Consider the following 26,372-nt stretch of genomic DNA (forward strand, 5'->3'; position numbering starts at 1 on the left):
GACAAAACTTCAAACTTCTCTTTGTAATAAGTGGCAGTTAGCATGATTTGATACATGAAGATAATGATATTAATGTTTTCTCTTTTGCACTTTCTGCACATCCACGACGTATAAGAAGGAAATCATATTCCACCCCAGAAATGAAATCATTTAAATTAACTTCATCTGGCTAACTTTGCTAGCAATTTGCAAGCATTAGCATGTAGCATCTAGTGCTAATCCTCTCGTCACATACTGGTTAGGATGACCAATAAGCGAAACCAGTAGCAAAGCTGTTAATGCAATCCTTTGAGTAAAATATTTTTTGTGCAGAAACAGAAATGCAGAGACGTAGCAGGTAACAGTTCATTTGAGGAAAAACAAAAAAAACAAAACATACTCTGATCGGTTGAAACCAAAGCATTACCCTATTTTAGAAGACGAAAGGTGTGCTGTCACATTCTTAACCTCCAAACTGGATATCTGATGATGTCGTTTGCCATGCACTTAACTGTTCTCGCCCAGACCGACTTCAAATCGATTAAGAAAACAAAATCTATAAAAGCTCAACATGTCATACAAAAAGATGCATATAAGACATTTTTCTCGTTCTTTTTTTTTTTTTCTTATGAAAGCTGCTTTGGTAACAACATAGTCACGACATCGGTCAACCTCCTTTTTACTTAGCCTGGGTGCTGAAGGGGACTCCTTTTGCCTGTCATCTCAGTGGCTTCTTTTATTTTTTATTTCTTTTTCATCAGCATCTTCCTTCTGCCTCTAAAATCTAAATGAATGGATCTAGTTACACCAGAGTGGGCTGTGTTTGCATTCCGCCGGAGAGCTGTCTCCACATCAGATGCACCGTCTGCTGGGAGCCGTTTGTCATAAAGATGTCCGCGCTGTGAAAGACAGTGCTATTGTACTGAGGGCTGATAGAGTGGAGACCTTGGATGCTGAGCCGACAGCTTTGGGGCCTGAAAAGGTATTGAAAAGAACAAGGTTGTTAGTCTGTCCACTGTGGAAAAAGAAGAAGAAAAAAACCGTCCTGCCCTTTCAACTGTTTAATCGACTGCCTCTCAGGCCTGCTTTGGTAATTATGAGCTGAAAAGACTCATTTCCAGAAACATTTGAGAGTTCTTACTTCAGGCACATTGAATGTATTCTAAACAGAATGCTACAGGATTGTCACACAGAGACCGTAAATACACAATTGTTTGATGTAGCACATTATTTTTCTACACTGCTCCTTTTAGAGATGATGACAGTTGATCTGTTCTGGCAAGACAGCAGCAGGGGAGTGGATTGTTCAGCTCGGCCACGAGGGAGACTCTAACTAGCTCTCCACTGACCTGGCAACCTTGGGATGGTGATCAGCCTGCTGCTGCTGCCTTCCCCTCCCTCTCCAAATGGTTTTATCTGGATGATATAACCCTCATCAGTGGGAAAAGCCAGCTCCACAGAGGTGGTGTTGGTTTCCATGACGTTGGGGCGGCTGTGCTGATTCTTCTTGTACAGCACCTGAGGACGAGGTCAGGTCGGGAGTCAGACATCGTAGCGACAAACACAATTTTCTGATAACACAAAGAAACTCGGCGCTTACTTTGTAACCGGTGACCTCTGACTCATTCTCCAGGGCTTTGACCTGCTCCCAGTTCAATATAATCTTGGAGTTTGACGCGTTCCACATCACTTTAACTGGTGGCTGACTGGGTGCTGAGAGGAGAAAAACGCATTATTCACCCCGAACAGAAGCCGCGCGGTGACAGGAAACGACCGGGAGCTCTAATTAGATGTGATGCTTACGTGGTTTTTTGGTGGTAACGTTGACGGTGGAGCTGGGAGGCCCCGTTCCAGCGGTGTTATACGCCCTCACCGAGATGTAATATGTGGTGCTGCCTTTCACCCCGCGGATAATAGTAGACGTTTGATTTCCTACAGTCCTTTGCACGCTGGCCATGTCTTCCCTTTCACTTCTACTCCAGTACCTCAGCTGAAAAGCAACAAGGCAGAACCACAGACGTGAATGCAGAAAACACGACGGACACCTTAAAAGCTTTCTGTTACACCCTGTCAGTGAAGTGCAAACTGGAAACAGGGAGATGTGAACTCAACTGGATGGAGGATGTGAACTGGTCTGAAAACAAACTTTAGCAGCGTGTCACCCCGTCTCGCTTTTTGAAGTCCATGCCTTTGTGGTGCAGTTTAAGTTATGTGGTAAACAGGGAGCTCAAATATGCCAACAAAAAAAACAGAAAATAAAATATACAGAAAAACAAAGGAGACAAGACAGAATCTTCAAAAAATTCCCTGCCATCAACTTCCACTGATAACAGATTTTCTTTGTCACCCTGCTTGTCAGGGCTGAAATAGCTGGCACGCTCCGCAGCACAAATATAATTTGTCTTTCCTCACAGGAATGGTTTGCTCAGGCCCCGGTCCTCTGTTGACTTTGAGTGGTCAACAATTTATAATTCTGACACTTTATGCAATCCGAGGAGGAGCGAAACGGCAGCACCTTTTGTTCACATGTTGAGATTTCAATAATGAGCGGAATTAAAATGAGCTAACTGAGCGCAAAGCCACTTTCTGAAACTGCTTGGTCGTGTGGATTAGGAGCTAAACATTCCATCCCTTAGAGTACTGCATCAGTACGCTAATCAGGGTGGTTACAGTACTTAGGTAAGCAACAAGAGAAACACAACTAAACCCACAGGCTTGGGACCGGGCTGGACCATTATGCATGCAGCAAGCTATTATCTTGTGCGCCTAAGGTGCATGAGTCTGAAACGCTCATCAATAATAGAGGAGAACAAGATTCAACAGAATAAGTTGCCACGTGCACGCTCGCACACACACCAACAAGGTGTTCCGCTGGAGCTCACCTCGTAGCCCAGCACTCTCTTCTTGCTGGCATTCCAGGGCAGAGCTTTCCACGAAACTTCAATCTCGGATGCAGAGACACTCTTGGCACGGACTCTGGTGGGCGCTCGGCCAGGCTCTGGAGTTAATGTATAAAGATTTTAGAGAGTAACACAGAGCTTTGATGACCCCCTCAAAGAGGGAACATCAAAACAATTTCAAAGCCACTTCTTTCGTCAGAACAACAGAGGGAGGGAAGTGTGGGGAAGACGTCTGCGAGTGCTGATAGAAGAACACTGGCTACAAGACCACTGCTGCTTCTGTTCAGACCCGGGACGGATCTGGGCTCCCACTAATGCGAGGTGAGCAAGGAGAACTACTGCCATGAAATCCTACGCACCCTCCTCAGCGGAGTAGATGGTGGCGACGGGTCCGAACGGTCCTTCCCCCTCGTTGTTGTAAACGCCGACCTTCACGTGGAAAGGCGAGAAGGGCTGGATGCTCTCGTTTTTGAAGACGTATCGGGACGCTTCGGCGGACGGTACGGCCGCCTGCATCCAGCCTGTGGCACCGTGGGGTCGGAAAGCCACGACGTATCCAAACCCGGCTCCGTTCTGCAGCTCCTCTGGAACAGGCTGCAGGAAAAACAACACAGTTTAAGCACTTTTTTGCCAAAAAACAATCTAAATTCATTTGTTTCAATAGCACATTTTGGAAACTGTAAACTAAAGTCAAAGTTGAAGCTTTACATTTTTAAGGCAAATCATTTCATTTTTTCAGGTGTAGTATTTTATCATCATGTGTGATATTGCTTATTAGCTCAGTATAATTGCCAGCATTACTTTTTACTCTTCTATTCTAGTCTCATTTTAGCTTACTTACCTCTATTTCAGTATTGTATGGTACTTGTATCTGACTGCTTTTCTACTTTTTTAGGGGACTGTATTTCTTACATCATTTTTATGTTATTTTTCAGAGCAACATCTGGCACATGGATGTCCTTTAGGATGAATAAAGTTTTATCTTATCTTAAATACGACACGCCGAACACACAAGATGTATTACTCGACGCATCCATTACACACTACAGAGCACTCAGCATGATAACATAAACTCAGCTGTTGTCTGATAACATGCGAAAGACATTTATGGCTGCACACCAGTCGATAAACCGACCATTTTCTCTCCTGTCTGCTGAAGGATGCATGGCCATATAAAAAAGCACTTCATTTCTTTTTCTTTTTTTCTTTCAAGTCTGACAAGAGGTAGGGCCTATGGATACTCACAGTGTGGAGGAGATATGTGAACTCTGGACGAGCATAAATATTCATCATCTCCATCAACTCTTTTTGGATTTCAGTGACTCAACTTAAAGGAGCACAAGACTTCTCTTGTGGGGTGAATAAGCTGTGGTGTTCCGCAGGGATCTATTATTGGACCTCGTTTGTTCCATTTTTTATTATGACTTTTCCACTGAATCTTCTTTCCTGTTTCCTGATGATATTAGCTTTTCTTTCTTTCACATCAACATTTCCCACACCTGTGTATGATGATAATGTAATAGACAATAGAAATTTAGAAAACTTAATTACATAAAATTTGAATATGTCAAATTCCAAAAACTTATTGTAAGTCTACTTTGTGTTGTCATTCAAAATAAGATGATGAAATTGCGAAATTCCATTCATTTAATTTCTAGAATTACAACAATATCAGTTGGTTTAAATCAATAAAATGAGTAGTTTGGTGCTTTCCAAATGTTTGACAACATTTACATACATTCTGTTTATTCAAATGTTTCCTATTCCACTTATAAGCAACACAATTTATTCAACCAACCCTATTACTTCCCTTGTATTTATGCATATATATAAATTGTAATGAAAACTGTATTTCGATTCGTTGTCGTTTATTGTGGCCTCTTCATTATAACTGACATATGTACGAATGTTGTGTTTATTCAGTTTGTTCACACACACATGTTTCCTCGTCTTTATATTTAATTAATGTGCTCCATTAGTGTTTTACAAGTACCTTTTCTTGCATGTGCTCCTAAACTACATTTGGCCAACATATGAACACTGAATAGAGGATTTCACATTATTTATTAGGCAGGTTACAGAAGGATTAAACTCAGGTTTACTGCCACCCTCTGGACAGATTGGACAGTTTTAACTCCACCACAGGTAACAACCTGAGAGCAACTAAATCATCAAAGTCAGTTTCAGACTTTTTTTTTCTTTCTTGTCTTCATCCTGGTTCTTGAAGTAGGCTCTGAGTTACAACTTCTATGTGAATTGAAATGTGCAGCCTTTCCCTTTCTGTCTACAAGAAAAAGTTAAAATTGCAAATGCAACCCTCCATCCTTGCTTTTATATCAAAAGGAAAATGCCTCCGGAATTTTCAGGGCTGAGGCGAAATAGTGGCTTTCTTAAGCCGAAGTTACACTCGAATTGAACTTTTGCATATTGAAATATCAACACTGATTCTGTGAAACATTTCACAGCAGGAACTGATGATTTTTTTTTTTTGAGCAGCCTGAACAAATATAAGCTTTTGGAGCCGGGTTGATATGCAGAGGCTTTGTAGAAATACAGAAAGAAAAAAAAAAGAAGGAGAGCATGGCAGGAAAAGAAAGAAAGAAAGAAAGAAAAAAAAAAGAAAAGGAAAAATAATCAGGAAAAAAAAAGTTGGGACTTCGAAAGAACCATTGAGTTTAATTATCTTATTGAAACCTCAAAAGCATTTTTCTCTCCCCCAGGGTGACAGCGGCAGTTATTGCCTCTCTGTTCTTAAAAATGAAATGCCATACATTAAGCTGTTCAGCCGTTATTAATGAAACAGAGGCCCAGATCCACGGAGAATAATGACGCCTGGCTGCCTCCTCCATGGGTGACGGGGTCCCGAACAAGCTTGCTTACCTCCCATGTGATGACTAATTCGGAGCGACTGCCACCGCCTCCACTCACATTAGCTGGTGTGACCTTTGGAGCTGGAGAAAGAAGACAGATCAGCGTTGGGCGTGTTGACTTCACAAGACGCTGTAAAGGTGCGTATCATCGTTTCTCTGTTGCTACACCCAAATGGCTTTTCTTTTGATCTAGAACTTCAACATTTCGATATCCTCAACAGCAAACTCCTCAACACTGGGTCCAAAAGATACCAAGGAAACACAAGGGATGTAATCATGGCAAATCGTTTGTTTTCCTTTTAAGCTTCAGTTTGTTGAGACAGGGAGGTAATACCTATTACCAAGTCTGCTTCTTTTTGTTGTTGTTGTTTTCATTTTTTGTTTTATTGCACGGATGTTACAAGATTTTAAATGACAAGTTATATTTTATTCTTAAGGCAGAGTATCAAAAACCCCCAAAAATTGGTTTTACAGGGAATTTTGTAAGAAAAAAAGGCTTACAATTAGAAATAAAGGCTCACAATAAAGGTTTTTGTTTGGATTAAAAAGAAAGGAGAAAAAAAGTGCTATTAGTTGTTTCGAACACATTCATGTTGAGCTATTCCTTAAAAAAATATGATGAAATGTGTTATATTACGTTCATCTTGGACTGACAGAACAAACAAAGAGATATTTTTTTGAGAGAGGTTCAATCCAGTACATACAGGTGCCCTTCGTCCTTGCTTGTTTGGACGGCTTGCTGGGCTCGCCGGTCCCGATGGTATTGCTTGCCAGGACTCGAAACTCATACTCCACCCAGGGGCTCAGGTCTATTACTGTCGCTGTCAGCCGGTGGCCTCCCACCACCTCAGGAACTGGCACAGAAGTACACATTGCGCGTTCAGTTTCAGTGAAACTTTGTGTGCTCGCGGTGTGTTTGCTATGTGTGTGCGTGAGAGCTTAGAACCAGCAGCAGGTCGTCCTCCGGGCTGACAGAGCCGGTGGGATCCCACCGCAGGTACATGGGACAGGTGTAATCCCTCACAAGGACACATAATGCTCTAACAAACTCACTAAACGAGCAACAACACAGAAGAGTCTCTTATATGATTAAGCATGCATGATATCATAGACTGTGTATGCTCACTGGAATTAGTGAAGCATCGAAATCACTGGAGGTGATTCGACTGAAAATGACGACCATCACTTTCCTCTTCTGAGTTCCGACAAGGTCACGCTGTAGCTTTGTTTCAAATATATGATCCTAATGTGGCAAATCAATGAGGCCGGTAAAACTATCTTAGATTAAAGTGTCCTTAATTCACAAAAATATCAATAGAACAAGGTATACAGTATGAGATAAAAGCACATTATACCCACCATGCGTGAATGCTAAGGGGGCCATTAAAGAGGATGTGGGGGGAAAAATGACACTGATGCTATCACTTAACTACCCTATCAAATTACAGCCCTGGCAACAAGCTTCATCATCGGGACGAGATCAATCTTCTCAGGATTCCCGGGAGTCCGATAAAATGGCGGTCAATGGTCTCGGTACAATTGCGTGCCATTTGGCGCTGGGGTAAAAATTACATCTCCAATATTTTCCAGCCAAGGCAGAATGAAGAGCGACCCCCTCCATGCGATTGGAGGAGGCCACGGCTGGTTGGAAAGAGCTTACCTGTGGTGACAGCCTGCCACCCGAGGGTAAATGGTGTCCTGGCCTGGATGGTGTATGCCGTAATTGGACTGTGATTATCAGGGCCGGGCCTCCAGGACAGAGAGGCTGTGGTATCAGTGATTTCTTCTACATGGATGCTGGTGGGGGGCCCCGGGGGACCTGATAGATGGGCATAGCCAGGCAGGGAAAAAGAGGAGAGAACGATAGAGACAGACGGTGGGGAAGAGGTAGAGGAGGGAGGGGGAGGAAATGTAAATCAGAAAGAGATGGAAAGATGGCAGAGAGAGAGAGTCGCCGTGCTTTTTAGCACCTGCGGCTAATGCAGCGAAGTCAGTTCAGTGTGAAACCTTTGGGAGCTATTCGGTCTAATTAGACAGTAAATTTCCTTTAAACCACGAAGAGAGAAATTTCCACTCTCTCCTCACTTTTCATTCTCGCTCTTTATTTCTTCATCAGCGAGGTGCAGCCAGACACAGTAAAATACAAATTCCCTGACAAACTCCAATATTCTTCGGCGGTACACAAATGATAAATTATTTAACGGCTTAAACACTTTCAAAACCTGAAGTATCTCATCAGCAGTTATCCTGAAGCTAAAGCATGTCCATTTGCAGTGAGAGCAAATGTGGAATGTGACTTACCTCTGACAACCAAGTCAACAGCGATGGATATGCTGTCCACCTTGGTCTGCACGGCGCATGTGTACTTCCCCGCATGCCTCAGCTGGATGTTTCGAATCATAATGTCTCCTGCCGAATGCTGCTGTCATTCAACACATGCACACACACACACACACAAGCACACAGCGTTCCATAAGCAACACCTCCAGCTATTGTAATTCAAGAACAATACTTTTCTAGCCTCATGGGAACAAAGCCAGCTGAACAGAAAGCTCATGTATGTGTGTCTTGAAAAATAAATCCATAATTCCTCCTGCAGCATTCACTTCCATATTCTAAAGAGGGCACAGAAATACCTCTCTCTCTCTACATTGGACACACTCCATGCATTTATTTTATCACTGTAATTACAGAAATGTACTTGCTCTAAAAGCTTGATTTGGACGGCGGCACGGGGGCCGTTTCAGGTATGTGGAGCACTCTAATGGCGAGTCTAATAGTTAGTTCTTTAAGCGAGTCTTTCATTCCGTCTCTAATTGCAATTCTCACTCCGACATTATCATTTCATCTGAGTAAATCTGAGTAGGTTCTGTAATAAATTGGACATGGTGGAGAGCTGTGGCACAGTGGCAATAGGAATTCTATGGAGTGGCTGTTAGCTTAATCAAAGTAAGCGTAGATGAACAGCAATTTATTAAGGAGGGGGAGACTGTAAATCATGCTCCAAGAAACACCTAAATCATAAAAGAAACAGAAAAACACCCTTGCACTGATTTTTTTTATTTTTTTTTATACGCCTGCAGTTTTTAAAGGAGCCTTGATTTTTTTTTTAGCTAAAAAAATAAGCATCACATGCTGAGATGCAAGCTGCAAACCTTTAAAGTACACAGCGGCTGACTGAGACTGGTTGCCGGGTGCGTATGTAAATTTCATTTTAAAATAAACCACAGGCAGCAATTTTCTGGCCATAAATAATATACATGATACAAACATTCCCTCTGCACTGCGGCTGAATTTATTATGACCCTGCTAAAAGGAGAAGAAGCGTAATATTGATGTACCAATGAATCTTCGGAGTCACCCCCGCGACCTTTATTCAATGAAATCTCGGAAGGGGGGTTGAAAAATAAATCAATGTCTTTTATGTAGCGGGTTTTAATAAGAGCACGGTGACACTTATAAAATGACAATTCTTCAACAAACCTCAATAAGGTTCGCGTCTTAAGCATTCATCGGGGAAAATATGCTGTAAAAGCTGTGGCTTGACAATAGGCAGGTTTCCGTTGCTGTGTGCACATGCGGGGCTTTAGAAACAATCTGGAGCTTACGGGATCAGCACAAGTTGTTGCGGGAATCAGTAAAGTGATGAGTGGAAAACGCTCGGTATCACAGGAAGCTGAACTACTTGTTAGCTCAGAGTGCCGGGTTGGTGATTTACATTAATAATAAGGGGATAGTGTTGAAGGGACACCACTAAAGAAAGTTTTAAGGACAGGTGATCAGTTTCATTGCGGGGTTTCAGATCAAATGTGTGCGTGCAGAATCTATTCTCATGAATCGTGTGACGGATTAGTAGAATAAACACTGAGCCCTGCACTGACACAGTTTGCTATGAGTGAAGCTGCTGGTGTCTAATGAGGTTTTGCACTAATGCAGCATAACTGGCAAGAATCTAGCGTGTTCTGTTTTGATGGTAAACAGCAAGAAGTACAACACCTGTGCTCTCAAACTGTGCTGCGAGCGAGCAGGAAGGAATTTCAGATATGTATACGTACACATGAGGCTTACGAAACACACGTTTTAAGACAGGTGATAGTTTACAACACACACAAATAACATGATGGTCTTGGCCAACAGCATCACTGCTATTAGCTCATGTTTCTTACTGGAATTTCCTGTAGCATGTTAGTTAGTTGGAGCTAAGACAGGAAGGAGGGGAAGAAGTGAAGCAAATAGCCACGAGCTGGAGTTGAACCCGGTGAACTATCAGTGCACCCGCTGAACTCCGATACTTCAGCAGGTGGCTCCAGTGCTGTATAAACTATTGTAACAATGCGGCACCCTGGACTGTTTGTTAGAGGGAAAGCTGTCTGCACAGCTCTCCCAACATGACAGCTCCTTTAAAAATCAGAGGCCCGAGAGTCTCGCAGGTTGTCAGAAACCAAGAATGAAGGATTATGGACTTACACCCCCGACTTTTTCAAAAAATCCACCGTGGCTCCCGAAGTGGATGAGCTGCTCGTTGAAGAACCAGGTGAACTTGAGCTCCAGAGACGGGTCGTGGCTCACCTGGCAGGGCAGGACCACGCTCTCGCCCACGGTGACGTCCAGCGTGGAGGGCAGGGTGGTGATGATGGTGGGCTCTGAAACACACACATTCACATTTATATATTTTTTTGCACATTTGATCAAACGCACTGCTCTGCTCACCCCTTTTCCAGGCATTATAATTCAGCACAGGAAATGGCTTTGCAAAAAAAAAAAAAAAAAAAAAGCCAAGCCCTTCCATCATCCTTATGGATATGTCAGACTCAGTTAATAGAAGGATATACGGGACAGAGCACACAGCAAACTAGGGCGCGCAGCTACAATAACTGGTATTAGTTTCGGCCTGAGCTCGTCTCTGTGGGGACTCTGAGACGTGTCTCTCCTGCATCCTGAGAAGCCTCCATGTGTCACTGTCAGCTCTGCCTTCAGCCCTGGAACTCCCCTCAGATCCGCCCGAAATTCCCAAAACGCACCGCTAGGAAAACAGTAAACAGCACTTCTTTCCAGTCCTTCGCTACTCTCTTTTCAAGCCTGCAGTGCATTACAGTGGCATCACTTGGGAATAAAGCAAAGCGTCCCTTATCTGCACTTGTATGTGAGCAGCAGAGGAGGGAAGGTGGAAGGACATGAGAGGAGGCGAGATGAGAGGGAGAGGCTTTGTTGTCGGAGTGTACGGCACCTATCTCCCTCTTGGGGGTGCTGTGATTACTTGGTTGAAATTGCCACTCTGAGCTCATAGACTAAATTAACCATGGCAAATGATCCCTGGACAGGCATAGATTCATGTAGAAAGTGCCGGCAGTGCAGTCTTCATCCAGAGTGAATTCGATACCTTCATTGTATTGGCTCCCTCACACACATACCACCACCACCACCACCACCGCCGCCGCAATGTGATTTATCTCGTCGTTTTCTGATTTCAGGCCAGAATGCTATCAACTGGTAGGTTTTTGTCATATATACAATCAAAAGCGTGTCTGAGAGGCCCCGCTCCTCCTCCTCCGCCGCTGCTGGGGCTAAATGGTGAGCGATGGCGGTGCAGTAAAACAGTCGTAATAACGCGCTGGAGGTGTTCAAGGGGTCCGTGTCAGCTCTGTCTGTTTTGCTTCTAAAGGTTGGCTACATCTTGTAGAACAAATGCTGGAAGGAAATAGAGAATGTAAAAAATTTAAGAGGTGAGAAACAGACTTTTCTGAAAAAAGACAAAAAAAAAAGGGGGTCAGGACTGTTTTGCAGTGGGATAAACGGTGGGACGAAGGATGTGAGGAGAAACAAACAAAAGGCTCAGGAAGGATCTACAGGGAAATACCTACACGGGTTCATAGTCAAGAAAATGTGCTGCACTGTTGGTGCTACATGGAAACACTCTGTAAGCCTGCATTTCGTTCGCTATTCCTCCAGCAGGGTTGGCGTATTTGTCTTCTAGCATGAACTCGGTTGCTTCCACTGTGTGCTGTGTGGTTTCTCAGCGTCTCCCGGGACTCCCTGTGACAATGATGGTGGGAATATGCTCCCTTATTACCCTCTTCAGTCATCATTTGTGACAGATTATACGGACAACCAAGGTTGGTTACACAACCACACACTGGGCTCTTGAGCATAATTTGATTGATTTCTATCTTGTATAATGCCTTGTTACCTACTGACACTGTAAACGAGAGGATAGTAACCCGCTCGCTTAGCGGGGTCACTAAGAGACGAGACGGAGTGTGTTAATGCACTGAGACAGGCACCTCAGGAAGGTGCGAATGTGGGTCAAACTTGTGTTGTCATGTTTCACTTTGTGCTTAAAATGCAGTAGATTTTAGGAGTGTTTTCTGCACTGTTGCTACATGTGGCAGTGTTAACTGGCCCTTAAGCCCCAGGCTATCTTTTGAAATTTCCACCTGAAGAAACATCCCCAAAGTCAGGCAGTGACAGCTCCACAAGGCCAGAATGAACAACACTGGGCTCCATTGGTAAGAGACACTTTCTCTCTCTGTGCCATAGTGGGATTTAAAAAACTCACAGTGCTACTTTCATCCAGTCAATACTGTGAATTAGAGAGTAAACAACAGCCTTAAAAATCAACTCAGTTCAAAGTTACTGAACCTGTTTTGCAAAAATGATCAACTACAACTCACATTCAGTGCAACTCAGGAATGATAGTTTAGTAGGTGAATGCACTTAATGCACATCGAAGGGTTGTCGCACAGTGATGCTGCAGCGTTCACACAAATCAACTGTCTGAAAACACCCTCTCTGATTTACCACAGAGAATACTTTCTACCAAAACCTGAAGCTGAGTGGATGAATATCATTATATTTTAAAAAGATGTTTTTGTTTTTTAAGAAGAATGCTTGATGTTTTGGGTATGTCTGTGCAAATCACACTTACATTTTAGCATACACTAATTACCTTAGGATTGTTTTTGTGCTGAAACTTTACTTATACTATTAGAACATCAAATTCTCACACTCATATGATGCCAGAAACACCAGAGAACTGGACTCAGAAGGCTTTATGGGCCTCTGGAGGTCAGACTTAGGCGACCTCACAGGCCTCTTTAACCCCTTAAGTCCGGGGGGCCTCTCGGGTTTTACACAGGAAATAGTGTGAAACAATGCACTCATCATCAAAGCATATAGTGATATTATACATCAAATTAAAAAACAGAACCTGGGCTACAAGAATATATAAGCCATTTCTACATGCCTCAAACACAACTCAAACACCAACTAAATGAATTATCAAATATGGACATCGATATGGCGCCACCACGTCAACCCACTCGTCACATTTCTGGCTCTGTCGCTACTGTACGTTATGGAAGACGCACAAAAGGCCACTGCCCAGTCAAGATGGAGAGACGAAACAACAAGAGGAAGCCAAAGACAAGGAGAATAAACCCCAGCGATGTCATTCTGCTGCAGGGAATCCAAAAGGTCAACCAGAACTTCAATTAGAACTGGTTGCCAACTGTTTTACCTGCATGGCATCAATACCTGACCTGTCAGCCACAAAATAAATCCAAAAGCCACAGGAAGGAGACCAAGAGAAGATGGAGGCTTAGCAGAGAGTGTTTTTATTTACTGAGCGAAAAGGAAGAGATACTGAATCAGTGTAGTATAGCCACATGAACGCATGATTAACTCTTTAAAGGTATAGAATAAGCTGAAAATGATTGATTATTGTTTTACACGTGGGTTCTAATAATCAAAAGATAATGAGCTAAAATAAAGAGTCACACAGCTGCAGGATTACAAGTTCAACTTCTGAGCTCCACCATGCATCTGTAGCTCCCTGCAAAAGATCTGCTGTAGGATGTCCGTATGGGGAGAGTAAAAAGTGTACACAAACCCAGGCTTTAAAGAAAACCACCGGGTATTAGAGGAAAACACTGGGTTCTTAGAGAAACAGCATGCATTCTTCAACTACCTGGGGACACTAAGTCACTGTGACAAAAAACACTGATGACAACAAGAAGAATCATCAAGGCGACCAGAATCGACTGCCAATTGTGTAGCGCCAGCCGAATTCAGCATCGACTTCGCAGGGGCTGGCAGCGCAACAGCAGAAATTGCCAACTCGTCAATTGCCAACTCATCAACTGACAATCTTCTTTGACATCACACGACACCTGCTACAGCTGATAACAATGATTTTCAAGATTTCTAGCCTCACCTCGCGGAATCCGGGGAAGTTGTGAGCAGAACAGTTAGAACAGATAAGAAAGGGATAGATTGATTTGATCGCTGGGTGATTGTTGTGTTTCTGCATTTCTAACATTTGTATCAATCGGTTTACTGCTTTCTACGAGCATCCGCACTGAAAGTTTCCCAACTTTATTATATTTAACTTGAAGTTCTTTTATTTCCTCTTCTCGCTTTTTCTTAAAGATGCAGCTACGACTGCTTTTACACTTAAGAAGAGACGAAGTGTTTTCATGAAGTATCGTCGAGGTTGGCCGGTAAGGCTGATAGTGAAGGGTAGTGGGCAAAAAGACAGTCAGCAGCTGGACAAATCTCCTTCACCTCAGCCCATTTTCTATGATTAGAATCTGGTTCTGGTGTTGAGCCAGAGCAGCTAATCTTTTCCACTTAAATGCGAGTGCAGAACTGGAAGAAATCCTGCTCGGCCCTCACATTAAAGTGGAAAAGATGGAGAAGAAGTCTGGAATTCCCAGTTAGCAATAACAAAATGGATTTCTTGTCTTTGTCTTCTTGAACCTACCCACATAAACACGCTGAAAACAACTCACTCAGCTGTTCTCTGACCTCTTACCGGTAAAGATTTCTTGAGATGTTGGCACCTTAAACTCTTGAGACATTCCCCAACAACAACTATGTAATTTGATACCTAATATAGTAAGAACAGAACTTCACACTCCTGTAGCGTCTGCCTGATGGTAGGAGTGTGAAGTCCAGGACTACAAGGCTGACAAACAGCTTCTACCCACAAACCCTCAGGCTTCTCAATGAATCACTCAAACACACTGAACGCAACACACGCACATATTCATAACAGTGAACACTTTATTGTTGCTTTTAATTGTTTATTGTTGTTCTTATTTGCTTGCTTTATTTATCTTAATGTGTCGTCTTTATTTTTTTTTTTCGGGAGATTGAACAGAAAAGAATTTCATTGTGTAGTATAGCTACCTGTTTTGCTGTACATATGACAATAAAACTCTTGAATCTTGAATGAAAAGTGATACCAATGTGTAACCTCAAGTCTTTTAATTGAGGCAAGGCTGAACAAGCAAATGACAGTACAGTTGTTTACCTCTGTCAACCAGCCAAGTTGTCGTTTTCATCCATCACTTCATGATTTTATCCTATTTCTGTTATGATTAATGCATGTTTTTGTTATGCGTTATGGCCCAAAAATGTATTTTGTGTATCACAGTAACCTTTGACCTCTAAATTCTAATTTGTTCATTCAAGTGAATATTCTCGTCAAATTTGAGGAAATTCCCTCGAGGCAACACAACGTTCCCGGCCCTTAGCTGCCGCTGGTTTAAAAAAGCAAGCAAGTGTAGAATTTAACATGCAAGGACAACGGTCTAAATAATAGATGAATGCTTAATATTTGCTTGGCTTTAGATCAGGGGTGTCCAATCCTGGTCCTCGAGGGCCACAATCCAGCATGTTTCAGATGTTTCCTTCTTCCAACACACCTGATTCAAATGATCAGCTCATCATCAAGCTCTGCAGAAGCCTGATAAGGATCCTGATCATTTGAGTCAGGTGTGTTGGAAGAAGGAAACATCTAAAACATGCAGGATTGTGGCCCTCGAGGACCAGGATTGGACACCTCTGCTGTAGATGGACCTATTTCACATTTAACCAGCAACAACATTGCACAAATATATTACAAACTTTCAAGGAAATCATGAGAAGACACTAATAATACTATATAATGAAGCAAAAAAAGTCATTCTCCTTAGACGTGCTCACTGGGCCAACCATCCATCCCAACACCCTTCCCTCTAGACATTAGTAGCAGATGTACCATGACATATCTTTACCGAGACAGGCCAAATTAACCATTTGTTAGTAACTTGTAGTTGCTTTCTTTGAACAAACTGATTTTTTATCTGGTGAAATGAACTGTATTTGAGCCAAGTATCATTTTGATATAAAAATAAACAACAACCACGCCTGACGTGTAGATGAACGAGAATTGGATCAATCTTTTATGCAAAACATCCAGTCGTAGTGGTTAAGTTACAAACAGCTCCACCAGCACTAAACGCCATTCTAAGGCAAAGGAAGTGAAGGAGGAGAAGGACCCCAGATACTTAATGTGGCCAAACAAATGACTTACTAACACTGGCTCACAGTGGGAGCACTCAGAGAAGCTGTGTAACAATAACATATGGTTGACCACAAAGCAGAGCGCGCTAACAGTTACCAAATGACTCCCAGCTCCTCTCCGAGGCGTACTGGCAGCCTCACATGGCCACTTTCAGCAGCCTCCCAACAAACATTATAAATAATGCCCACACTCTTCCCTTCCTGCTGTGAATAATCTCTCCTTGCTTTAATGATCTGAAGCTGTAATACATAAGTGTGTATTCTCCGATGTACATCCACTCACAAAGGTTTTCTCACGAGACGAGTGATGTGAGGTTGAATAATGCATCCACGAGGGGCGTTGAGGAGCCACAGGCCACGTGATGCACAGGAAGCTTGAAAACAAATTTGCTGAAGCCTCACTTTCACCTTCCAAGTCCTTCAAACTGAGATTCACACAGATGACTCGGAGGCATCCAGGTTCAAGATAAACACAAATTTTTGTAAAGAAACTATTTTTCCACTTGCAGGTCAGAAGTAGCTCCTTTAAAGGATCTACCAAAGTCTGACGGTGCACATGATGCCGAGGTTCATGTGGCGTATTTCAAGGTAAATCACTGCAACATTATGCATCACCTTGGTGGAAAAAGCTCTTCAATCCTCGCTGTAAACTCACAGGTCATTTCGGAACAAAAACGAGCCGACCCTCACACAAAGACATCTTTCGCTCTCAAATTTTCCATCCGTTCCTTTTCAAACCAACAAACCAAAAAGAATGCTTTCATCAGCACATCACAAACTCCTCCGACGCGCCTTTTTTGAGCTTTGCTTATTTTCTTAAGGACAAATCAAAGGTTTCTCAAGGACGAACTTGAAACGCCAAGAAAACCTTGTCTACATCGCTCAACAGATAGTTACAAGATCCTCTCGGCGCTGTATTCGTATGCTGTGCAGTGGCCCATCTGTAGCAACCTGCTGGTGATTACTGACAGATGGCTGCTCATTATTTTTCTATATGGCTGTCAGAAACCACACATCGCATTTATTTCACATGGTTGCTGCCATTCAGCACGGGCGGCGGAGCTTGCTTAAAAACTGTAACAGTTCAGGATAAAAAATAGTATTTAGGTTCATGTTACTGAGATCAAGTTGTGTGATCAGAAAAAAAAAATTGCTGTTAGATACTGGGCTGGATGCTACAGGAAGCATGCTAACATCTGGCATGCTAACTACGCTAACATGCTGACTAATGTGATTATGCAAGTTTACTGCAAGTCACAGAACAACATGAATTGCTTGCTATTGTCTTTTTCCTATTTCTTTAAACAATTCTAGACAATTTTGGAGAGTTATTTTCATATCTTTATAAGGTTTTTAAATGGAGTGTGATGAGCGACATGTGGATCTGACTGACAATCATATTTGCGCGTAGTTTCCTACATATGATCGGGACTTGGTAATCCTGAGGTAGACGCACTCTAAAACACCCCCTGCTTTAATATCTATTGTTTAATTTACAAACTGAATTGAAACTAACGAAAAATACTATAAACCCATGAGGAAAATGTTTCCAGAGGAAATGAATCAGGTAAGAAGTCGACTCATTTTCTCATAGGATTCTACACAATCGGATTTCTTGTCCAACTAGAAAAGTCGCCTCCTGCTGGCTGTTAAAAAGAACGCAGTTTGAAGCACTTTTTTTCAGAACCTGGGGCTACATCCATCTTTTATATACAGTCCACTGTCCAAACAGGGTGTTGTGTGATGCACAGTCCTCTAAAGCAAATGTGTGATTTGGAATATTGGAGTATACAAACTAAGCTTGACAGGACTTAACATCAATCTGTCAAACTGTAGCGACAATATTAAATTGCAGAATTGTGAATGCATTGTAGCTGAAAATGTTTATGGGCGCCAGGGGCTAGATTTGTGACACAGATTTGGTGCAAACAAGGACTTTTTATTTCATGATTAGTAACTTTTAGCTCAAAAAGCTAAAGATCAACCAGTGCAAAGAGGCCTTTAGTTTGCTAGCACGCTAATATTTGCAATTTAATTTAATACTTGCAACTGAAAATACATCTGAAGCTGACAGAATTGCCATTGATTTTGACCTGGGTGAAAAGGTAAAGGATCAATAAAGTGATAACAATTCATCCGGAGGGGAATGTACATTTCTGTACTTAATTTAATAGCAATGCAAAATAAAAGGCACATATGTGAACCTCATGGTGGTGCAAGAGGAAAAGTAAGATGGCTTTTCTGGGACCCATAAATATGCCAAAAAAAAGACGTCACTAGAGTCATGTCAGTAGCAAAATAAAAAAGCAAAACTAGCAACACAACAGTGCATACACAATGAACATGATACAGATAAGACATTCCCTTTGTGCTCCCCAAACACCTCCAAAGCAAACGGCTGCGACGACGTGTCACGGAGTCGGAAAAAGACAAATTGCCTTCAGGGTTTTGCAGAGACAAACAGAAGTGAACGCTGTATGATCTCCCAAGTTTTGAGTTCACTGACCATCTGTAATGATCGGCGGCAACTCTAATTGCAACGGCTCATCTCCAGTGTAATCAAAATTCAGGGAGCACATCTATAATCAAGTGCAATTAATCTGCTAATATCCCCCCAGTGTTGGAATAATGGGGACATTAACAGGGCTCATCTGTTGTGATTGCTCCTCCGCTGTTTGCTAGGTGGCTTATTCACAGCAGGAGACGCCGAATGCTTTTTGACAGGTATTTTTCAGCATTCATATCGCCAAAGTCAATTTGAATAAACTACTGTCATCTCCCATAAGGGCTGATCCGGCAACACAAATTTCTCCTCGCTAAACAGGTTTCCAATCCTCAATGAAGTAGCGCATGTAAATTACCCTGTCCCATTTTGCAAACAATATCGATTGTGACAGAAAGGCTTCCAGATCATATACGGGAACATTTGTACATCAGCCGCAGAAAACAGCTCAAACATACGATGATGGAAAGGAAGCGAGTGAGTGAGGGTGTCAAATAAAAAAATTCCCTTTTGCAAGAATAATAAGTGGATAACGGCGCCGTCTATTTATGCTGAGAAGACGTGTGTGTGTGTGTTTCCTTGCAGCTTGATTGGAAAAATCACATATAGGCCATCAAACTGAACCTACAGCGAGAGCGGCAGGTTCCACGGCCCCCCTTCACTCACACTGATTGGCTTGGGGGCGTTCTCCAGCGTTTTCATTTCACAGTGTGAGATAAATGGGAAAGAGGAGAGTGTAACCGGCAGAACGGCGGCAACGCTGCGCTTTTCATCCTGCCTCAAAGTTGCGCTTAAAATTTCACAGCAATTAACGCGTACAAGCGGCAAAATACAAAAGACGTTTTACATTGTTAATTTCTTCGCTCAATTATGCAAAGGTTACTGATTATTTTTGCGGAGAGGCGGCAGCGTCGTCGATGGGGAGGCAAGAGTGAGGCATCAGCATAAATCAGAGGCAAGGTGCACTCTAAAGCTCCAGCCCACATCCTTGACTGCTGCTGACTTTCAGGCATTCATAATATATGAAATCTGTCTTTTATAATTCAACAGAAAAAGGAAACATGCCTTGATAGTGATTTACAGAAAAGACAGAGCTGGTCCAGAGCTTTTTAAAATTCCTTTATGTGATGCGTTTGCTGGTAAAAAACAGAATGAATGTATGGATACAGTGCATGATATTCCTCTTGCTGTTATTCATCAATGTTTTTTAAAGTATTCAATCTAACACGAGCCTATAGGGATAAAAAAAAGTCAATTAATCCAGGTTTCTATAGCAACTACTTGGAAAATTGAAGCTATTTTAGCAGACGGCTGTTCTGTTGACACTGCATTTCAAAGGATTTTACAGATTGCTAACTTGTAGAAGAAAGACAATTAAATGGATTGAACCTTTGAGCGAAAATCATAAACTACACAAGAAGAGGGAGAAGCTCCGTCTTCCAGACTTTATAAAAAAATGATTCTACTTCAGAGAGTGATGGAAAACATACGGCGCTTCTCATCACATAGTCTGTGGGATTGGAAGGATTTTTTTGGCACCGTCTTTATGAGATTCTCTTTTTTGAACGTGTGCAATTCATTCCCCCAACAGGTGAAAGGTTTCATACCTATGGAGCACACGATCGATGTGTGCTTCACATACGATGAACGTATTCTCTTCTTCGGTGGCGATTGAAACGTGTGAGGGGGAATCTACAGAGCACGATTCTGCCCAGAGGGTCTGTGAATGAGCGGAAGAACGAGCAAATTGTCTGGAACATTTGATGTGGAAAAATTCCAATAATCACGCGGAATATAAAGTACATGTAAATCCATATCAACCTTTTGAAATACGAGGCATGAACTTTTCTTCTTTAGACCAATATGCTGCAGATCAATAAGTCTATAAATCTCCACGAGCCAGCCAACAAGGGAAGGTCAAGGCAGAACAAATAACCACAACACAAATGAACCGAGCAACCTCTGTGAACAGGAGGGGGTCACCGTGAGGTTATAGTTCACCCAATATGTCAGCAAATCCCCCAGGAACCCCGAAGAGGTGAGAACACTGTCCCCCGTGGAAATAGGACAGAAAAACAGCAGTGTGGACAGAATAAAGCCACAGCACTTTATACCCAGCTCACATTCATTTTTAATGAAGTATAATAAGTCACAGCACTGGAGCAGAAATGCAATCCCCAGCCCAGATGATCTAACAACACCAGGACTTTTTTTTTTTTTTCACACAGCATATCCTCTGACAGTACTGGAGGCACTGAGGCAGTGAGCTGAATGTTTTCAACATCTCTGCAAACAGACATCGCGACCGAGGTGTCTCTGTCTCTCTAGTAATGACAACACAGACAGAAAAAAAAAAAACCTCCTCGTGTGACAGAAAGACGGAGAGATCGAGGTGGTTGGATGCTTCAAGAAATCCTTCTTCTCAACGCTGGTCATTTCGTTATTTATGAAATCGCGCGCTTCGGCTTCGTTTTTCAACGAGCGTAATAAAATATCAAGCAGCTCTGCGTGCTGCCAGAGTAGAAAACATTCATTTGGAAAAGAAAGCATCCAGCAGTTTATTGGCCTGCTGACTGAGCTACAAAATGAGACAAGTGATGAAATGTAAAGAAAAGCAGGAAATACCTTTAATGGTGATGCTCCCCGTGCTGCTCGCCACGCCAAACTGGTTCCTCGCCACGCAGGTGTAAAGGCCCGCGTCGGATTTGGTCGCGTTCCATATCCGGAGGTTGCCGTTGTCCAGGATGGAGATCCTGCGGTTGAAATAAAGCAGATCATTTAAATGACTGCCTGCCACAGCATCAGGGTGTGCTATTAGTAATACGTGTTGCGATGCATGCATTGTAAAATTTAACAACGTGGCATGGGGCTGACGTAGCAGAAATGCTAAGTGACTAACACGGAGCGAAGAACATTTCTCAGTGTCTCTAATTAAGTTTTTCCCCTTTGCAGATGACAACGATGAGAAATAGTATAGTGTTTTCAGGAGGAGGGGGGGGTGATTAATTCAGCACATGACTTGAAGATATCCAGGACAACAGTGGCTCCGTGCCCTTTAGACAACGGCCACAAGTGCTTCAAAAAAAAAAAAAAGGTCGAAAGGCCCTAACAAAAGTTGACATTTTCTAAATAACAAGCAAAAATGGAAATTGTGCCCTTGAACGCGAGGTACTGTGGGAAATCAAGGGTGGACCACCTCGTCAAAGCACACTGCATTTTAATTATCTGGAATGCTCTGCTGATTCTGCAAACTGTACATGTAAAACAGCCTGATTGTGAGGAGGGAAAATGATGTGTGGCTGCTAAATCGCTCCGTTCGCCTACAATCACAGAGCGAACAGAGCTGTGACGTGGAAGGGAGAGTTTCAGAGATCCACGCAAGACGGAGGACGGAGCTGAAGACGCCGGCATTGTCTATTGTTCCAAGCTGCAGTCATCAGTTACTTCACACGCCGGAGTTGCCCGTTGCGACAGAACTTTCAGAAAATTACCACCTGACTCCACAGTTCCCCTCAGGAACAATTCAGGGTTTTTAAGTTCACAGTTTCAATTTTAGGGCCTGCAAATTCACTGCTTTGGTAATGTGCCAATTTACAGCTGCCCTCATGTGGCTCACTCACACTTCTTTGTGCATATTTTTATATTTTACCTGCTGCTAAACAGTAGTCGGCAGATGGCTTTTATTTGGGATAGAAATATCTAAAATTTAACGGTTTTTAGTTTAAGCCACTTTTAAACCAGTGTTGGAATTTCCAAAATCACAGCGAGTGTTACAGCGCTAATTACTTTAGAGTTGCTTATTTACACATCCAGCAGAGGACGAGCAACATCTGGAGCTGGGTTTTTTGGCCACCTGGTGGATATACGCTTTCATTTGAATTCTGATTCGGTCTCTTTTTTGTTCTGTTTTGCCTTTCTGCAGTTTAGTGCTGGATAGGTAGTGCACAAGAAAAGAGCATATTTTGTTGAAAACAACTGCCTGTTAGATGAAAACTGCACTACGAGCACAAAGACAGTGAAGCCGCAAAGTAAAGGTTTTGGCCAAAAACAAATCCGTCAAGCTCAGAGACGCCTTGAAGCTCAGCGCAGATTAGAATTCTCTGTGGGTTTGTCCCTGGTTAAAAGAGGTAGAAGAAGTACTCAGATCTTGTCATTAGGTAGAAGCAGCAATACTACAGCTACAGCTACAGGAGTCACAAGAGTGTTATAGGTATCATGTCAGAATATTGCACTACATTGTACTATTAGTGGGATGCAAGGTGGAGCAGTGGTTAGCACTGTTGCCTCGCAGCAAGAAGGCTGCCGGTTCGAGTCCCGGTGGGGGCACCAGAATCTTTCTGCGTGGGTTCTCTCCGGGTTCTCCGGCTTCCTCCCACACAGTCCAAAAACATGTTGAGGTTAATTGGTGATTCTAAATTGTTCGTAGGTGTGAATGTGAGTGTGCTTGGTTGTCTGTCTCTAAGTGTAGCCCTGTGATAGACTGGTGACCTGTCCAGGGTGTCCCCTGCCTTCACCCTGAGTCGGCTGGGATAGACTCCAGCCCCCCGCGACCCTAATGAGGATTAAGCGGTGTGCAGATAAATAATGGATGTACTATTAGTTTATTATAATGGATGATGGGTTCATGTGTTCATCACGTTAATGTTGCAGCTGATGAAGACGCTTTAACTACCTTATTTAATTTACTTATTGGATGGCTTAGTAACTCCCCCTCAGGGATAAATAAAGTTTTAATATAATCTATAACACTACACCATCATTCATTTGTTGATTGCATTTTGCATTAGGGTTTCTAATGATTAACTGTTGATTGGTTTTAATAATCTAGCTGATTGAAATTAGCTCGGTTAACTAAAATCAGGTTTAGTTAACACCATGACACAGACTTCTGTAGCAGTTAATGGTCTCCAGTCAGCGTCTATGCACAGCGAGCTCAATGCAACCCGGGTAGCGTGCCTTTAGCCTCACAGGAAATGCTTGTCAAATGCTTGTTTTCAAAGTTTCATAGTGCCAATTGTTGACTAACTGTTAGGCTGACATATTTATTTACTGTAACAAGACAAATTGCTCAAATTACCTAATGTGTATTTCATCAATTTCTGAAATTTCTTCTGTATGTGAGTTGATTTTGCAGTAATCAGAAAGGTGCTGTGGTTAGAGACGGATAAATCAGAATATGGGAAAAACTCCACTGCATATAATTCATTTTAACATTTAACTGGATATTTATAGTCACCGTGGCTGACTACTAGTTAAAAAAAATGCTTATTCTTATTATTAAAATACATTTACAAAGCAACTAAAGCTGTCAAATAAATGTAGAGGAAGTGTAGTGGAGTAGAAGAACGAAACTACTACAAGTACAACAAAATTGTACTTAAATGCAGTACTTTAGTGTACTTAGTTCTACCATTGCTAGTGAACTCTTGCAGCTATACGTAGTCATGTGACCCATATTTCAAAATAAAGTTCTGTTTTTGTAATCTTAATTAGAAAGTAAAAGTTCTTCCCTCCTGAGCTCACAGAACGTGTGCTGTTCCTCTGACCCTCCACATCCACTGCTCTGCAAAGCACCAATTAGATCAATATGCCACAACTGTATATGTAAATACTGCATTAATTAACACCGCAGCAGGGCTCAACATGTAAAACAACGTTCTGACAGCTGAGATACTCACTGATGCAGTCTGAGCTCAGTGGTAGAGTTCTGAATGACACACAGGAAAACTGTTCATCAGCTTTCATTGCGACGTGAGCGACAAACTGTTTTCCTGTTTGCATCCAACACTTGTGAAACGCAGTTCGGCAGAGTGTTAACTTTTCCTTCCTCTGCTACACTGGGGTCGTTTTCAAAGGGGTCGCGATAAGAAAGTGCAGTTAGTGTAAGTGAATCTACTTTTAAACCACATGGTGCTGCTGAGTGGAGACTTCTGGGTTTATATCAGTGCTGAGAGAAAAGTGCTGAATGCAGAGTAGCCAACAATGACCATCAGTTACACGAGGGCATATCGCAGTGTGGGACGGTTCGCCGTTAACGACATCAAACCTGCGGGCTGATAAATTTGAAGAAAGCGGCCCATTAAATGTCACCACCGTCCTACGACTGACCATAACCCTGCGCAGAGTAAGCACAATTAAAACAACTGCTATACATTAATTACGTTGCTTGGCTGGCATTTGAAGGAAAGGTAGCGCCGCGTACCACTGCATCCATTAAATAGTGCCACAGTGAGTGAAAGCTGTAAGCAAAACGGCAAAACATATAATTTTAACTAGAACAAGCTCTGACCCAATTCAAGTCAACCAGCACGAGGCTCACAGCGATATCTCAACATAACTAAACACCTGCATTTGTTCACCGCGCTCTGTATATCCACAATCCCCTTATCCTCGGGGACAAAACAGCTATCATGTGGCTGGTGCACCATGCATCTTGTAAGAGGGGCTCTGCGGAGAGCAAACAAGTTGGCGCTGCATGCCAGCACCAACACAGTTAAATCAGCCTTCCTGTGCAGCCGAGTCTGTTCTTGGGCGTTCACTGGAGGACCTCTAACTCTCACCGACGCGACACGAAAGAAAGGCCAGCTTTCGGCGGAAGGGTTCATCGTTTCAGTATGAAGCTAATGGGAAAGCAGATGAGGTCAAATACAGTAGAAGTCAACCAAAGCGCAGGAGCGGTGAATAAGAGATGGAGGCTTACTATTAACACATTTCAGTTTTGCTCCGGCTCTCCCCTCTTTCCTCACCGCGGCCCAGACAGCATGTCTGCGCGGACGTGTCCATTATGCGAGGAGACATTTCCCACCTCCATCCCAAGAGAAGCCAGCGGAGGGGCAGGTATCAATAATTCACAGGTGAGATGAACACAAGTGCCACTCCTTTCATCCCCGCCTCGCACGGGGGTTTAATGGACATGGCTATAATTCTCCTAAAAGGAGGCGATTATTTCGAACACAGCGAGATGTCAAAATGCACTCGTGTAATCCCGAAAAACACAGGTGTGTATTTTGGAAGAGATCAAGCCTCAGAGGACAGGGGCTGTACAGTGTTGATCCTCCCTGCTCTGTGACAAGATGAAAGAGACAAATAACATCAGTCACAGAGCAGCTATCACGGGGCACTGTGAAGTGGAAATCGCAGGAAAGAGCCCGGTCCAAAGTAAAAGCCTGTTTTTGTTATTTCCTTACATTCTCTTTGAGACGCTGTTAACAGATGCAGACGTTGGCTTTTTGTAAAGCTTCCCCACAATCAAAAAGACACTTGAAAGCCTTGTTTTGATGTTTCATTCAGACATATTTTGTCTTTGATCTGTTTGATAAATTCTACGTTGTGAGAGGAAACTGTCACAATCCAAATAATGAATCACAAAAAAAAGAGGCAAGAAAATTGCGCATTGAGTGCAGCGGCTTTGAACTGAGTGCCGGCCTGGAAACGCGGAGCCGGTTTTTCTAATGGCAGCAGCAGCAGCAGGAGCCTCAAATAGAGAAATCATATTATCTCGCTTTCTACATAAACACGCTAAGTCGCTAATGCTGTCGAAGAACACGAGTGCACTCATAAAAATTCAACATGCAAACAATATGCATAATCACAGATCAGATTGTGATTTGAGAGTTCCAAACGGGACCATTCTTTGAATACTTAGCGATGCCGTGACGCCGCCGCGGCTGATTGGCAGCCCGACTGGAGGATAGAGGGCCTGTATGCCTCTCTACTTAATTAACGGGGTAAATAAAACCGGCTTGTGAAAATAGGGGTTAAGATTCTATCAGT

At 42.7% G+C, this 26,372-nt stretch overlaps 1 protein-coding gene across 2 annotated transcripts in view; it reads right to left on the reverse strand.

The window, feature by feature from the left end:
- Positions 1-21: 21 nt before the first annotated feature.
- LOC103368562 (contactin-4-like) overlaps positions 22-26,372 on the reverse strand; it is a 173,632-nt gene continuing 147,281 nt past the window's right edge. The window contains exons 12-23 of one of the 2 annotated variants that reach the window (XM_008296971.1): positions 21,225-21,352; positions 10,217-10,392; positions 8,051-8,168; positions 7,410-7,568; positions 6,454-6,603; positions 5,760-5,830; positions 3,239-3,473; positions 2,862-2,977; positions 1,783-1,969; positions 1,580-1,692; positions 1,329-1,497; positions 22-953 (exon numbers count right to left, since the gene is read on the reverse strand). In XM_008296971.1, the coding sequence (XP_008295193.1) occupies positions 862-953; positions 1,329-1,497; positions 1,580-1,692; positions 1,783-1,969; positions 2,862-2,977; positions 3,239-3,473; positions 5,760-5,830; positions 6,454-6,603; positions 7,410-7,568; positions 8,051-8,168; positions 10,217-10,392; positions 21,225-21,352 (1,714 nt within the window). In that variant the 3' untranslated portion in view covers positions 22-861. Of the gene's footprint in view, positions 954-1,328; positions 1,498-1,579; positions 1,693-1,782; positions 1,970-2,861; positions 2,978-3,238; positions 3,474-5,759; positions 5,831-6,453; positions 6,604-7,409; positions 7,569-8,050; positions 8,172-10,216; positions 10,393-21,224; positions 21,353-26,372 lie in introns of both variants that reach the window. The other variant, XM_008296970.1, reaches the window with a different exon arrangement.

The sequence above is a fragment of the Stegastes partitus genome, unplaced genomic scaffold (assembly GCF_000690725.1).
Source record: "Stegastes partitus isolate 25-593 unplaced genomic scaffold, Stegastes_partitus-1.0.2 Scaffold1173, whole genome shotgun sequence".
NCBI classification, from domain to species: Eukaryota; Metazoa; Chordata; class Actinopteri; family Pomacentridae; genus Stegastes; species Stegastes partitus.